The sequence below is a fragment of the Abramis brama genome (genome assembly GCF_963993115.1).
Source record: "Abramis brama genome assembly, chromosome: 9".
Classification (NCBI taxonomy): domain Eukaryota; kingdom Metazoa; phylum Chordata; class Actinopteri; order Cypriniformes; family Leuciscidae; genus Abramis; species Abramis brama.
In genome coordinates, this window is record NC_139971.1 from 32,180,531 (window position 1) to 32,196,675 (window position 16,145).

General features: G+C 37.7%; 1 protein-coding gene across 1 annotated transcript in view; it reads right to left on the bottom strand.

The window, feature by feature from the left end:
- Positions 1-609: 609 nt before the first annotated feature.
- The window catches only part of polr3b (polymerase (RNA) III (DNA directed) polypeptide B), a 23,806-nt gene continuing 8,270 nt past the window's right edge, over positions 610-16,145 (bottom strand). The window contains exons 11-28 of the mRNA XM_084124139.1: positions 15,465-15,581; positions 15,141-15,275; positions 12,497-12,658; positions 11,847-12,047; positions 11,482-11,644; positions 10,748-10,901; positions 10,533-10,607; positions 10,316-10,414; positions 9,495-9,622; positions 7,503-7,712; positions 7,125-7,283; positions 6,880-6,997; positions 6,642-6,784; positions 3,656-3,759; positions 1,872-2,038; positions 1,453-1,566; positions 1,181-1,354; positions 610-1,052 (exon numbers count right to left, since the gene is read on the bottom strand). Coding sequence (XP_083980265.1) covers positions 923-1,052; positions 1,181-1,354; positions 1,453-1,566; positions 1,872-2,038; positions 3,656-3,759; positions 6,642-6,784; positions 6,880-6,997; positions 7,125-7,283; positions 7,503-7,712; positions 9,495-9,622; positions 10,316-10,414; positions 10,533-10,607; positions 10,748-10,901; positions 11,482-11,644; positions 11,847-12,047; positions 12,497-12,658; positions 15,141-15,275; positions 15,465-15,581 — 2,553 coding nt within the window. The 3' untranslated portion in view covers positions 610-922. The remainder of the gene's footprint in view (positions 1,053-1,180; positions 1,355-1,452; positions 1,567-1,871; positions 2,039-3,655; positions 3,760-6,641; positions 6,785-6,879; positions 6,998-7,124; positions 7,284-7,502; positions 7,713-9,494; positions 9,623-10,315; positions 10,415-10,532; positions 10,608-10,747; positions 10,902-11,481; positions 11,645-11,846; positions 12,048-12,496; positions 12,659-15,140; positions 15,276-15,464; positions 15,582-16,145) is intronic.

Consider the following 16,145-nt stretch of genomic DNA (forward strand, 5'->3'; position numbering starts at 1 on the left):
TTCATCAAAAGGCCAATATCCCAGCAGTCATTTGAAAGTGTATGGATTAACCAGCACCTCTAACAAGCTGGGAAGTGTATGGCAAGAGAGAGCAAAACATCAATGAAAATTTCCTTAATTACAGTTTTAAAGATGGAGGCTGTGAAGGAAAGGAGGGAGGAGGAAGGGAATCTTTGCATCCTCTCCTCAGAGGACTTCCTTTTTCTGTTCGTCTACTCTCAGTCTCATTAGCCCCTCATTAGCTAGGACAGGTGCAGCCGGCAAAAAGAGACACCCTCAGACCCTTATACCCCCCCCAACCAGTGAGCGAGCCGCACTGTCAGAGCCCATTCTACCGATGTGAGATGCATTCTTCCAATCAAAGCCTTCCACGGCTGCTTAGTGGGTGGGAGCAATCTCTGAATAGTGGATGATTTAGTGTAAAAAAAAAAAAAAAAGTAGCAGCAAAGTGGGAAGGTGGTCAATGTTGCAACAAGCTCCTTTCTGCTGTCAGTGTTGTCACATTAACACTTCATCAAGATTGCTCAATACTTCCACCCCCAAAACTTCCTAATGATCGCACTAAAGAAAAAAAGAACTGTCATGACATGCAACATAAAAACAAATGTAGACATTTTTCATAATTTACATTCACAATTTATTAGTTTATTGTAAAGAACAAAAAAAACAAAACAATCTTATTCTGAAGGTAAACTGAAACAAATAAATCTAGATTTTTAGGACAGCAAACATCCATAAACTAAAGGAAATGCCAAAAAAAAAAAAAAAAACATTCAAGCAGGCACTTCTTTTTATACATAAACAAATATCTTATAAGATATACAAAAATGAAAAGATCTTTCAAAGCCTCACTTGAAGCTTAAACAATGTCTTATGCAGATGTTAATACTGTATGACACCACCTTGCTGTAATCACTCCCCTTCACTCGTTGTAGCGAGCCAGTTTGAGGCGAGGGATGATGTTCATGGACTGCAATTCTTGGAAGAGCAGTTTGCAGGCATATGGAATTCGTAGAGACGACACATGACACGAAGACTTGCAGTAATGACACCTGCCATAAATAGACAGAAAATTCTCACAAATTAATCCCTGTGATGCATTTGACTATTATACACCATTATATGATTATTGCTGAAAAGTAGTTATTGCCCGATTTTTTTTGGGTACAATTTTACTGACCATCCTGAATATCCCAGCAAGCCACACTGCCCGCACACGTCCACCTCAAAAGCATCACTGGAGATCATCAGCCGCTCGAGCAGCAGCATGCTGGCTCCGTAGCCAATGAGACAGTCTCTTTCCATCTCTCCCAGACGGAGACCACCATCCCTGGAACGACCCTCAGTGGGCTGCCTGCATTACATTACATAGAATCCTGAATAATACAGTTACCTTATTGAGCAGACATTACAATTCAAATTTTAGAGAACACACATTTTCGACTTTCTTACCTAGTGAGTACCGCTCTCGGACCACGTGCTCTAGCATGCATTTTATCCAGCACCATGTGCTTCAGTTTCTGATAGTAGACTGGACCGAAGTAGATGTAGGCTTCCAGAGGTTCCCTAAGAGCAAATAATAAGAATTGATTAATTAATTAAGGTAAAGTGCCATTGGGAAAACACCCTCTGGTGGCTCTTTTGATTTTTGCAATATACAAATATGCAAATATAACTAACATGTACATGCATTTACACGTGGCAGACACTTTTAACCAAAGCGACTTCAAGGTACATATCATTATCAGTGAAATGAACAGTAACTGATCAATCAATATTAAATGAAGCTTTAATAACTAAACTAACTTGTACTAGTGAAATATAAATGATTATGTAAATGAACAAGAGTGATTTTTTTGTACAATTTTTACCCTGTGATGCCTGAGGTGACGTAATCCTTGCCCTGGTAATTGTATCCATAGCGGATCAGATCCTCACAAACGTCCTTCACTTTGCTGCCCCCGAAAGCAGTGCCATAGTGAAAACGGCCATCCAGCACCCCGGCTTTACCCGCCAACAGCTCAATCAGCTTCCCAACCTGACACAGAACAAACCAGGCAACTAATAATCATGGGACCCTAACACATTTCTTTTAATGCAGCGGTGTAGATTCTCTGTAGGACAGTTTTCCTGACGCTGCAGCTGGTGAATGCGAGTGTGACATCATGTTGAGGTCACGCACCGCTGCACGACAGTAGCCTTTACTGAGGTCACGCACAGAAAGAGCCGGAAGATCTTTGACCCCTCTCTGTCACTGAGAGGAATCTTTTACTTGGCTCAAACTATTTCCTATATGACGCCTGCTGTGTGCACCCAAACACAGAGCTCAAAATTAGGAACTTGTGTCCCTGAAAACTGCATTGTATATGAAAACAAGACAAAAACTTTGACAATCTTAGGAAAAGAGGAACATGCATTCCAGAAATCCACTAAAGTTTACAGTCAGTAATATTTATTTAATTAAAATAAATTAATTAATTATTTTATTCAGCAAAGGAGCATCAAAAGTGACAGGAAAGATATTTATAATGTTAAAAAAGATGTCTATTTGAAATAAATGCTGTTCTTTTGAACTTTCTATTCATCAAGAATTTGTTTTTTTAAACAGAGTTTTCATAAAATTATTAAGCAGCACATTGATTTTTAACATTGATAATAAGAAATGTTTTTTGAGCAGCAAATCAGCATATTAGAATGATTTCTGAAGGATCATGTGACACTGAAGACTGAAGTAATGATGCTAAAAAATCAGCTTTGCCATCACAGAAATATTTTAAAATTTATATTGTAATAATATTTCACAATATTGCTGTTTTTCCCCTGCACTTTTATAAAATAATTCAGCTTAGTTGAGCATAAGAGACTCAAAAACATTTTTAGAATATATATATATATATATATATATATATATATATATATATATATATATATATATATTTAAAAATCATTTAAATTAATTTAAAAATCTCAGCTAATAAAAGGAATATGCATTTATTGCAAAATAGCCAGCTGATATGCTTTATCCTGCTTATTACATGGCTTATTACCACATAAATGGACTTAAAATATTGATTTTAATTAGTTGCCTGGGACATCACTCATTTATAGTTTAGTAGTCAGTATTCCAGTGAGCTGTGTTATAAAGCATCCTAATAAAATATTGAAATATTCTAAATATATATTAAAATCTGAAGATCAATAATAATTATGCATAAAATATCTTGCATAACTGCTTTTTAAAATGTTCTATAAAAAAATAATTTAGAATAAAAAGTTTGGTTACACTTTTGATGGTCCACTTTAGACATTCTACTAACGATTAGTGACTTTGCAACTATATGTCAACTAACTCTCAAAGTATTATTAGACTGTCTGCTTAATATCCGCTGACACTTTATTTTGATGGTCCCACAACACACATTCAAACTTTGCAACTACATGTCAACTTACTCTAGTAACTTGAACCCTAACACCAAACCCAAACCCAACAGTTTACTAATACTCTACTAATAGTTTAATGAGAGTTAGTTGACATGTAGTTGCAAAGTTACTTATAGTTAGTAGAATGTCTAAAGCAGACCATCAAAAAGTGTTACCAAAAGTAAACTCATTAAAAGATAAACGTAAAATAATCTGATGATGGGAGAGGACGTACAGTCATTCTGGAGGGATAACCATGAGGGTTCATGATGATGTCAGGACAGATTCCGGTGTCACAGAAGGGCATGTCCTCTTGAGGAACGATCAGTCCACACACACCTGTTACAGAGAGAGTGGCCCATGTTATTTACAGATACATAAAATGCATTTAATTACTAAAGTTAGAATCAAAGACATCCCTATATTCAAACTGGCAGCAAGAAATGTTAACTCCACCCTGTTAGAGCAGACCTTTCCCATAAAGCTTAATTGAGTTTTGAGTGATTTCAATCACATACAAATGCTAGATGAAAAAGTGTGAGGTTTGCGTAACTCATCTAGTCTAACGGCCTATAAAGCAGACGTATTCATGTCTGCTGAAGTGGAACCGTTGGAAATTCAGGCTGCAGGATGGAATGAAAGTGGTCCAAAGCAGCCAGTGAGAGTGTAAATGTTTGCAGAAGAGCTCCTCACTCTTCCTGCAGCCAGAGCAAACACATTATTTGGCCATTTGCAAGTGATAAAAGAGAGAAGAACAGGGGCAGGAAGTGAGGAGAGGTGCTTAGCTGGACAGTGAGAAGGGATTATACACCCATAGTTTCCCCTTTACCATAGAGCGCACAAAGAAAGGTTCAGCTGAGGAGAGCGATACATCCATATGCAAAAAAAAATAAAAAATCTGGGCTTTCGAGAACTTGGGCAGTCAAAAAATATATATTTTTTAAATATATATTACATATATATCCTATTCATATATCAGTTTTTCATACTGGAAATAGTTTAAACACATTAATATAATTTTGCACAGATTACTCAATATTTTGATAAAATTTAGCCTAAAGCACTGCAACAATGAATCAACAAAAAATAAATGATAATGAAAATAAACAACGAATTTCACAATAGATAGTCAGGGAACATCTGGCAGTGATGTCACTTTATGGTAGTAATTTTTTTTAAATAATTATTATAAATAAAATCAAGTTTCACTACAGCTCAAAAGTTTGGACTTGTATTTAATTTAAAATGTATTTATGCCTAGAAAGGCTTCATTTATTTGGTCAAAAAAATACAGTAAAAAATATTATTACAACTTAAAATATCGGTTTTCTATTTGAATGCATTTTAAAAATGTAATTTATTCCTGATGGCAAAGTTGAATTTTTAGCAGCCATTACTCCAGTCTTCAGTCACATGATCCTTCAGAAACATTCCAATATGCTGATTTGGTGCTCAACAAACATTTATTTTCGCATCAATGTTGAAAAGAGTTGTGCTGCTTAATATTTTAATGGAAACTGTGATACCTTTTTAAAGGATTCTTCGATCAATAAAAAGTTCAAACGAACAGCATTTATTTGAATTATAAAGCTTATGCAAAATTATGAATGTCTTTAATGTCACTTTTGATCAATTTAATGCATCCTTGATTAAAAAAAATCTTCCCAACCCCAAACTTTTGAACAGTAGTGTCTGTTAAAAAGCTTATTTTTGCACAATTTGCATACTTTTTTAGTAGTCAAATAACATTAAGTACAGGAAATAATTGTTTGCTGAAATAAATCATAGAAACAAATCAATGGCCAAAATGTCGTTATAGCAGCCCTATTAGGTAGAAGGATTTCTTAGGGGAAGATGAGAGAAAGTGAGCAAGAGCAAGAGAGATAAGCTAGAGCGGTTCCCATAGCACACATCCTCTGTGTTGTTTGTTTTGTGTGAGAGTGAATGATAAAAGAGGCATGAAATCAGCAAAGAAAAGCAGGACAGCAGTAAGAGTCCATGGCCCTCCATCATTGGCTATACAGCCCCTCTGTGGCGGCTCGCACAATGAACCCTGCCAAGACAGCTGTGTGAGTATCAGAGTGTGTGTGTCCGTTTATATGTGTGTGTGCGCGAGCGCTTCGGTGTGTGTTTGGGTCACCGGTAAATAATTAACCTATCGTTCTCCGGTGACCGGATCTTATGAGGGTGGTAGAGGCTGGTCAGAATGGGGGGGCGCGGGACGAAGGAGGGGTTTAAAATGAGTAAGACAAAACTCCTGTGAATCTTTCTAAAAGCCAATGGCTCCAAACCACAGTGGGACGTCTTTAATGGGCTTTCTTTCGACCCAAAAGGTAGCCAAATCTCTTTCTTTGAAGTACAGCGTTCTCATGAACAAAATTTTTGACAAAAAGCACCTAAAGTGCCCGTTTAGTGCGCGCATAGGCAACACATTAATTAAAGCACCACAAACACTGCGAAGCAATATAGAAAAGTAAATTAATTCCTGCTGAACATTATTGTGCGGTTGGCAGCGCAGTCATACACCTCTGGAAAACACAGCTCAACTTCTCCAAGTGGGACCGTTCAATAAAAGCCCACCTCTAAACACAAAAGACATTCAAGAGAACGGCACTATCCTTCACAACAACAATTAGCTGCCCTGTGTTATCCTGGTCCACCGACACTTGCCTGCTCCTTTAAATACCAAAAGCTCCTTTAAAAAGAGCAGTAAATAGCATCTCGGGCGGTTTGCGGCTAACCCCTCCCTGACCCCTCCTCACTGTCACGTCCCGTGATGAGTGCCAGTGGACGACCTCCGCTAATGAAATGAGTGAATTATGCATGGCGCCAGTTAACGCTCTGATTAAAACATCATACTGACCAGCTCTCTCAGCGGAGGTGCTCAAAAACAATGGGGGCTGTAAACACTTTCCCAGGACTGCGCCGCTGCTGTTATAAATTTGCATAGTCTGGCATGGGACAACAAGCTAATTAATTGAAAAACAGGCAGCGGGGAAAAAAAAAAAAGTGTTGAAGAGGATGGGAGGGCCAGCTGAGACGATAAAGCTTGGACACTGAAAATAAAACTGACATCAAAAAACAAGTTTAGTAACATCTCTTCCCACTTGTTATTAAGACGGGTTCATTGTCTTAATTTCGGAACAATGCTGAAATTGTGTTTTATCCGCTAGTATCTACTAAAGCAGAGGAGAATATGCTGGTCTGGATCCTTGCAGTACCTTTCTGCCCATGTCGACTGCTGAACTTGTCTCCGATCTCTGGTCTACGTGTCTGCCTGAGCAGGATCTTGACCAAGAAGGCGTCCTCGGCGTTGGAGGAGATCATCACCTTCTCAATGTAGGAGTCTGTCGTTCCTTTGTACCTATAGAATGAAAAAAGTAAGTATTTTGGTTGGTGTGTGAGAAAAAGAAAAAAAAAACGTTTGCGAGGCTTTTAGAAAATGAATTAGTTTCTTACGAGACTGGCACGTCTCTGTATTGGGGTTGGCCTGGCTGGGCGCTGCCCTCCAGTGGAGTTTGGGTGACAGTGGGCATGGACTTATTCACCAGCACCTGCTTGTTCTCGACCTTCTCACCTGGCAGAGACGTGACATACAAAACTTCAATACATATCCTTAGATTAATATATTAAAGATTATTCGGCTGAAATACAGTTGAACTAACTATAACTTTCTAAGAGTTTTTTAACTTTCTAAGTCTCACCAGGCGAGCATATGCCATCAGCGTCCAGGATGCTGTGTCTCCAAATGGGCTTGCGTGTTTCGGCGTCCAGCATCGGACCCATCACCTTGTCAAAGGTCTGGTTGGTGTACCGCCTCAAGGTGCACTTAGCATTCTTGTACACCAAACATCTACCAAAGCCTAATATAAGACAGAAGAACAACAGACGACAACGAACCATGAACAAAATAGAAGTAAAAGCCTTTTTTCCACTAACACCATTTATGTCTCAGATTTGTTTTTCAATTTTATATGGAAATGTAATATAGTCACTTCAGAAAGCTAATAACAGCACTGACTGTTTAAAGAAAACTGAGTGTGTTTAAATTAAGCAAGCAGCATTAAATGTTTAGTTCTGACCTCTGTCAAGAGATGCCTTATTAAGCACCAGGGCATCTTCTATATCATACCCACTGTAGCTCATCACAGCCACAGTGGCGTTCTGGCCTGCGGGAAGCTTCTCGAAGTCAATCAGCTCGATGGTCTTCGTCTTCACCATGGGCTTCTGTGGGTACGCCAGCAGGTACATCAGGGTGTCTATACGGTTCCTCTGGTTATAACCAATAGTTCCTGATCAGAAACAGAGAAGAAATGATGTTGAGCAAAAACTCAAAAGCAAGATGTAAATGAGGAAAAATAATAACTTAATGCTGCCTCAGTATATAAATGAGATAATATTGTAATATATTTTACATAACATAATTAATATAATTTATTTTGGGATTTTTTACACTTTTTATTGGCTAATAAATGTCATATATGATACACTATATTAGGTATTATGCTGTATTTTTAACATTGCTCTATTCGACAAAGTAGCAAAATTTTAGAACAAGAAAAACACATTTTAATAACTGACAAAACATTCAAAATAGGAAAAACATCAGCAATGGGTTAAAACAAACCTCTGAAGTTAATAAAGGTGGTGACACTTAAGGTTAAATTTGAATAGATAGATTGATCCACTCAAAAATTTAAATTCTGTCATTATTTACTCGCCCTCATGTTTGTCTTTCTTGGGCAGAACATATTTTGAAGAATGTTGGAAATTTAAACAAAATAAGACCCTGCTGACTTTCATTGAATGGAAAAACAAAAACAAAACGCAGCGTCATTCCTCAAAATATCTTATTTTATGTTTCACAAAAGAAAGAAAATCATACAGGTTTAGAACAAGGGTGGATAAGGGTGAATTATTAATAAATAATGTTTCACATTTGGGTTAACTATCCCTTTAACACTTAATGCATTACCATGAACTAACAAAGAACAATACTTTAACATTTTTAAGTCTAGGTTCATGTTAATTAATAATATACTATTGTTAATAGTTAATTTATGATAGATCATAATGCATTAACTAATGTCAATTTGTACTATACTAATACATTTTTAACATCATGACCTATTATGAAAATATTTTTTATTATTTAATTATTTATTAGTCCTGGATACTGCATTAACAAATGTTAATGTATAGAACCTTACTGTAAAATATTATAATTATTATATTTATTTATTAATTAATTATTAAAATATTATATTATATATTATAATAAAGCCTTTACAATTACTACTAAGGGTTTTCTTAACTTAAAGGGTTTGTCGCTCCATTAAAATATCAAATTTAAACAATATGAAACAATTATTGCACATCTAATCACATTTAACTGACTGTCTGAGGGGTGTTGATGTGAAGGCTGGTGTCGGCAGTGTTAAAATCTCTGGGGTGGGGGGGGTTAGGTTATAGTATAATAGCCGCCGTCCCTTGAGGCCTTGACATTTGTCAGATGCTATTACTCCACAATCAGGGTACAAGCACACAGTGTGTGATAATAGGGCTGGGGCCACACAACTGGATTTGCACATGTATGGGGCTGTCCGTCCAGAAAAAAGAAGACAAGGCTGAGGATATTGGGCCAAATATAGTAGCAGTCTTCTCAGTGGTTTTGTAATGGGGGTGGTGGCCAGGAGAGGTTTAAGTAGTTTTGGTAACCAGGGCAGCGGAGTGTGTGTGCTCTCTCCCTCTTGCGCAGCTGAGCACACTAACCCTGCTCCGCACACTGAGCTCAGGACACAATGAATGCCTAATGACACTCAGAGACACTGGCAGGGAAAGGCCTCTACACACACACACACACACACACACACACTCACAAAAGCATGACTACGCAAGCAGGCGATGTTTGATGTCCACATACATACAGAATGTGGTGTGTGCGTCAAAGGTTTTGAATGTCAGTGTGAAAGTGAGTGTGTCTGTGACTGAATAGGAGTGTGTGTGGATGTCTGCGTTTGTAAGTGCGACTAGTCCTCCAGGATGCTTGGACATGGAGACTGTAGTAGTCTTACCCATAGCCTGCTTGCCCATGGCACATTGGTAGGTGTTTCTGGGGGACTGGTTATGATGAGGATAAGGAATCAAACCAGCGCAGACCCCCAGCAGCGTGAACGGCTCGATCTCCAAATGGGTCGTTTCCCTGAATAAAACATATAGCATAGCTGGAATATTCAGAAGATTGAACCTGAATTAGTGTTTTTTTTTACTTTTTATAGGGATGAACGATATATTGGCCACCAAATCGGTATCATCCGATATATGTTCATTTTTAATGTTATCATTATCGGCCCAATAAAAAAAATTGCCAGATATATTAAAGCCGATAAATGATGGATTATTTCCTTCAGGTTTTGAATTGCTTGAAAAATGATTGGAATCACTTCAAAAAAGGAAAATACAGTTAAATATGTATTAATGTTATGGCTGATAATACAATTTTCTAACATTTTGTCTATGAAGTGAATTAAAAATAAAACCCTAAAATCTAAAAATATTATAGAATTTGTGTACAGTAAGTAATTTATGTACAATTAAATATCCAGTAGCTACTATTATTACAGTTATTACAATTTATAAAAAAAAAAAAATTGAAATCAAATTCTCTAATATTATCAGATAATGAATATGGTACAGATATATCATTCTTCCCCACAGCTATATTATATCAGATAACAAAATAAGACATCAGGTAACATTTATTTGAAAGAATGTCACATTTTCAAGCTAAACACTAAACAGGTTTTCTATTGCAATGACATTCATACATTTTGAGGTGTGGTTCAAGTGTCCAAATACTTTTAAGGCCTGAATTATTGGGCTTATGAGTACTCACTTGCTGATCATGTGCTCATATAAAGCAATGTTACAGTCATTCTCCTCATTTACATCCAGATACTCCACCAGACTCTCATGAAGAAAGTCCTCAAATGTTCTACAGGGAAAAATGGGTGGTAGGAACACAATGAAAAGGCATGCATAAAGACTAAAATCTGCATACTGGACTCCCCATTCAAATGCAACTTTCAAATATTGATCGGCTTCAAACGCACCTGTAGCCCTGAGACAATTCCTCAATGTGTTTGTTCTTCACAGCTGGCTGTCCATTCTTCACAATGATGTAGGGTCTGCCAGAGCACACAGAATGCAACACAACATGTCTTTGAGCAATATAAGGAAACTAACATCTGGTACTGGTTTTAAAACAATTATTTGCATAATTTCGGGATATAAAAAAAAAAAAAAAAAAAAACCTTTTTTCTGGTACCTGCACAAACGGCCCCCATCAGAAGAAATATACACACAGCGGTCAGTCAAGTTAGTTGAGATAGACACAAACTCGTTTATAAAACCAGCTCTTCGCATTAGCCTGAAGGTGTAGACCAACTTCTGATGGTCTCTGATCACTCCAAGAATGTTACCTAGAAAAAGGACCCACATTTTTTTTTTATAGTATAAAACTATAGTTTCATGCCTGATAAGGAACCTGGGTGCATTCACACACTAAAAAATAAACATAAAATATGGTTTATCATGAACTAATTAAGATTTACATGTGTGACAGCAGTATTAATGCACGTTCAAAGGAAAAGTTTTGGCTTGTTCGAGCAATATGAGAGACCCACTATGGTGCCACCCAGATGCATACACAGCCTCAATGTTGTGAGTCAAAGTATGTTTGTGGATTAACTTGGGAGGGATTGTATTTATTTATGCATTGACACCTGCTGTGTTTGCTAATTAATTAGCCACAGCAGAGGCCTTTATAATTTGTAACTTATCAGCGCTGTGAAAAACATATACATGAATTAATTAATGGGGTGAGCTTTCTGTGACATGACATTAAAAGGTAATCAATGGCACACTCTTTTGTAGTCGTGGAATGGCAGAGGTTCATTTGAATATTATTCAAATGCCTGTAGTCTGTCTGTGTGCTTGAAAAAAAAAAAGGGGAGAAGAACGTGCTGTTTTGCTTTTGTTCTGCCTGTGTACAGCAGATACCATTGAGGAAGACGAGGAAGACCGTGGGGTAGGACAACTCCTCTCCACACAGAAGGTTGACGTCCTCCACTCCTAGGTTAAATGCCAGCTTGACGATGGGGCCGTCCTCCATGTCAGTGGTGATGTGGGTCATCAGAGCCAGATTCTTCACCAGACCACAAGCCTAGACAACAATTATACAGCCGTGTGAATAGAAATTACTTTTATAAAGACAATAAATTAGTGGTCAACCGATACAATTGATTTGACTTCATAAATTAATTGAAAATAATTAAGCAAAAATGAATGCAGTTTCACTTCATGGAAAAGAGCAGTGTGAAAATTCTTCAAAATTTGGTGGTGTTTTGTAAATGAGAAACACTGACCTCTCCTTCAGGTGTGTCTGAAGGGCACAGCATGCCCCACTGGGAGGGCTGAAGGGAGCGGGGACCGCTAACCTTCCTGGTTTTCTCAAACTGAGAGGAGATCCTGGTCATCATGCCCAAGGCTGAGATGTAGGAGAGGCGGGAGAGAACCTGAGTCACACCCTGTCTGTCCATCTTAAACCTCTTTAGAGACCAGTTCCCCTGGAAGACACATTACACACAATTAAAGAAAAAAATGAAAGCTGTACAGAAATATGTTTTTAAAAAGCAAAATCTAATAAAAATTAGAAAAGCACATAAAAATAAAGCTAAAAATAAAAAAATACTTCAAAATATATCATAAAACACACTATAACAGTATATAAATAACACTTAGGTAACATTGTGCTGACTTTGAATTAAATACACAACCAGTCAAAAGTTTAGACATACCTGACTGAATTTGCATCTCATTCTCTTAAAAATCTTCTAAAGACTCTTGATTAAATGTTTGAAATTAATTGAAATGTTTTACAGACAATTTTTTTTAAATCAAAACAGTGGTATGGATAGTGAAACAAACATAGAAACTCTTGCAATGCTGTTTAAGTTCCTGATGTGTCTTGCCCTGTGCATTGGTGACTGATGGACTGCTGATTGTCTGGACTCACAGTAGAGATTGCGTTAACCATGCCATTGGTGATCTGGTCCTGTCTCATGTGCTTCACCACGTCAAACTGAGCTGCTCTCTGCTTGGGGATGATCTGGTCGGCGATCTTCTTCAGCTCGGAGTTAAACTTCTTAAACAGATCTTCAAACAGCAGGGACAGGAGCTTAAGGAACGCAGAAACATAAAGCGTTACAAATCGATTCCCCGAAATGAGGAAAATCCTGCACCGGTGTGTTATCTTGCAACACAACACTACATTATATCTGTATTCCAGTCATTAACAGCCTTTGAAATTACCACAAGAATTTTTTTTTATTAACTCTATCTAGCTCTAAACCTCCCTTCTCTCCGTCGTCTTATCCCAGATTTAATAAACAGGTGTTTTTATGCTCTGATAAATTTGACCCGGCCTTTCAGGCTTTTTTGTGCACCATATTTGCATACGTGAAAATAAACATCCTCATCGAAAATTAATAAAGAAATTAAGCTTCCATGGCCCAGCCAGGCCAATTAGTTGAATGTCAGGGAATCGTAAATGAGGAGAAAGAGATTGGAGGTGTTGGAAAGTGGGCATGTGCGTGTAAAGCCTTGCTGAAAGGGTTCCTGTCACTCACTAACTCCGAATTGCTCACACACTAATGTAAGCAAGCATGTACACACATAAACACACCCCACCTCGGAGCTGGTGGGGGGAAATTAAAGGACTTAAGACAGCGGTAATTACATTATCACAGTCGGGCTGGTGGATTAGCTCAATCGCTCCAGTCAAGGCAGCTATTCTTTTGTCATAGCCGGGCTAAATTATAATAAAGAGGAGAAATCCCTGAGTTTGGCTGGGCTGCAGTCGGGCGTTGCTGCCACATATCTCACCCACAACAAAAGCGGGACGGCTGGGAATGGAGAGAAAGGCAGAAGAATGGGGGCGCAGATGAAACAAAGCATTGGGAAAATAATGACGGTATTATAATGACAAGCAGAGAAGAAACAAAAGGGAAGGTGAGGGATTGGGTGCTAGCCAAGCCTGTATCTGCTGGTTTTGGCTTCTGATCAGTTTCATGAGAGGCCAACAGTGCGTCTAATGAGAGTAAAGACTGAGAAAGAGAGATCAGTTATGTTAGACAAGAGTCCAGAAAATGTTTGCTCGCAGAAGCGAGACGGCGCCCATATGCAGGTTGTAATATGAAATCATCCGTACATGAGCGCCAATCTCAAAAGAGATACTGAACAAACGTTATGCGCTCTAATCTTTAGTTCAGCTTCCAAATACTGTCTGTGCCACGCAGGATAAAAACAGATAAATAAACAAGCATTATCATAATTAACGGCCTGAGCTTGGAGGGGCTGTCAGTCATTCTTAATAGAATTATAGGGGGTGTGAATGGAAAAGGCAGACAGAGATGGAATAAAGGAGAGCGATGGATGGATGGATAAAAAGTGGCGCTGCACGTCATCGTATTTTCTTCATTTTAAATTGAATATTTCATGAGCCTTGCGTTCATCTGCATAAATACCAAGCGGTTGGAAACATCAGTCAGCTGAAGTTTGAGCAGTACCGTAAACATTTTTTTAAAGGGGTGGTATAATGCCCTTTTCACAAGATTTATAAGTCTTTGATTGATGTGTGTATGTGAAGTTTTAGCTCAAAATACTCAACAGATTTTTTTATAGCATGTTAAAATTGTCACTTTTTGAGGGTGAGCAAAAATGCGCCGTTTTTGTGTCTGTCCCTTTAAATGCAAATGAGCTGCTGCTCCCAGCACAGGGGGCGGAGCTTCAACAGCTTGTGTCCTTTTACCTGACACAACATGCACTGGAAATTTCAAAAACTTTTAGCCTTTTTTGTTCAAACTGGAGTCAAACAATGATGGAGAGACTCAAGAAGAAGTGACAACATGTAGACATTTCTGAATGGTTAGTTGATGATTTTAGATAGTTTGTGTGTAGTTATGTTCTAGTCACTGATTTGCATATTCTGTCATGATAATCTATAAATTGCATTCCCGGGGGCGGGGTTTATGCAAATTTTAGGTTTAGTGATGTCACTAACCCGGGAGGAAGCTTGTGTAGTCCCTACCAGCCGTTTGTTGTAGTCCTTAAAAAGTAATTTCTTTAAAAGAAAATATCTCCCTTTGCTTTGAACTTTGGCTTTGTAACTTTGCAGATGTTGTTTATGCTCAAACAGCAACATTACACACTAACTAGTGTTAGAAAAGTTAGAAAAGTGAAATCATAATCAACCACCCCTTTAAAGGAATCAGGACATGACACAGGCCAGAATTTTCATCATTACTCCAGTCTTCAGTGTCACGTGATCATTCAGAAATCATTTTAATATGCTGATTTGGTGCTCAAAAAACTTTTTTTAATATTATCTAATGAAAACAGTTGTGCTGCTTCAGGAGTTTTTGATTAATAGTTCAAAAGAACAGCATTTGTTTTAAATATACTTTTTTTCACAACAATGCCAAAGGAACAAAGTCTTTACTATCACTTTATCAATGTAATGTATCTTTTCTGAAGAAAAGTATACATTTCTTTTAACAAAAACAAACAAAGGCTGCTGTACAATTAAGGACATTTTGCATGTGTTGCTGAATGATTATGTACAGAAGTTACAGAAGACCTGTTATTAAAGCAGCAGATACCTGGCCAGCCAACTCCAGACGTTTGTTTCCATAGTAATCTCGATCGTCCACCTTGTTGTCCCCTTGAGCGAGAATCACTCTACGTACCATCACAGCGAGGTAGATACACTTAGCTCGAAAGTTAAACTCCTTTACCTGTGAGACACAAACACATGACAGGTCCAAAAAACAGCTAACAAACTATTTATACTCTGATTTCAACTGCATATTCCATAATGAAGACAGTTAAAAGAAGAATGAAGGCATGGGGAAGATTATCAGAAGCCTGTTTGGATGTGGGGAGACCAAGAACTTTATGTTTAAGTTCATTTTAAAATGACGTACAGGTACATGGGTAAGGATGGTAGAAGCTAACAGCTCTCTGGCCTCCTCCATCTTGGTTTTCTTAGGGCCGCCCCACATGCGCTGACGCCTCACTTTATTACCAATGTATTTTAGTGCCTGAAAGGACACAAAAAATGCAAAAAGACAAGTAATTAAGATGAAACATTTACAATTTTCTTTAAAATATTTTCAATAGGATTACCATTCTCTTGTATTAGACTTGATGGCATTGCAGATTTGCATTTCAAAGTATGTTATGATGAAGTTATAAAGAACGAAAAGCATAATGTTTTAGAGCCTCAATTAATAAGATTAAATGCATCAAATCAGACCGTTTAATCTGTAGTGACCGAGCCGGTACAAGGTTCACTGGCTCTCTAAAGAGCTATCAGAGAACTGGAACCCTCCATTCTCTGCAGATACTTGCATACACACACACACACACACACATACACATACATACACCTGAGCCAGCAACTTGTTCTGCTCCAGAGGTCAAAGGTCACACAGATTAGGCTTCTCCATTAGACCACCCACTTTGAAGCATGGAATGATGTGCAATTGAAGTACTGTTCCTTAAAGCTAAGCTAAAATTACTTAATGTTTCCAGTTTATTTTGTGAGAAATGCATTAGCTGCTACAATGTGAATAACTCAAAAGATAAAAAAATAAAATAAAAAA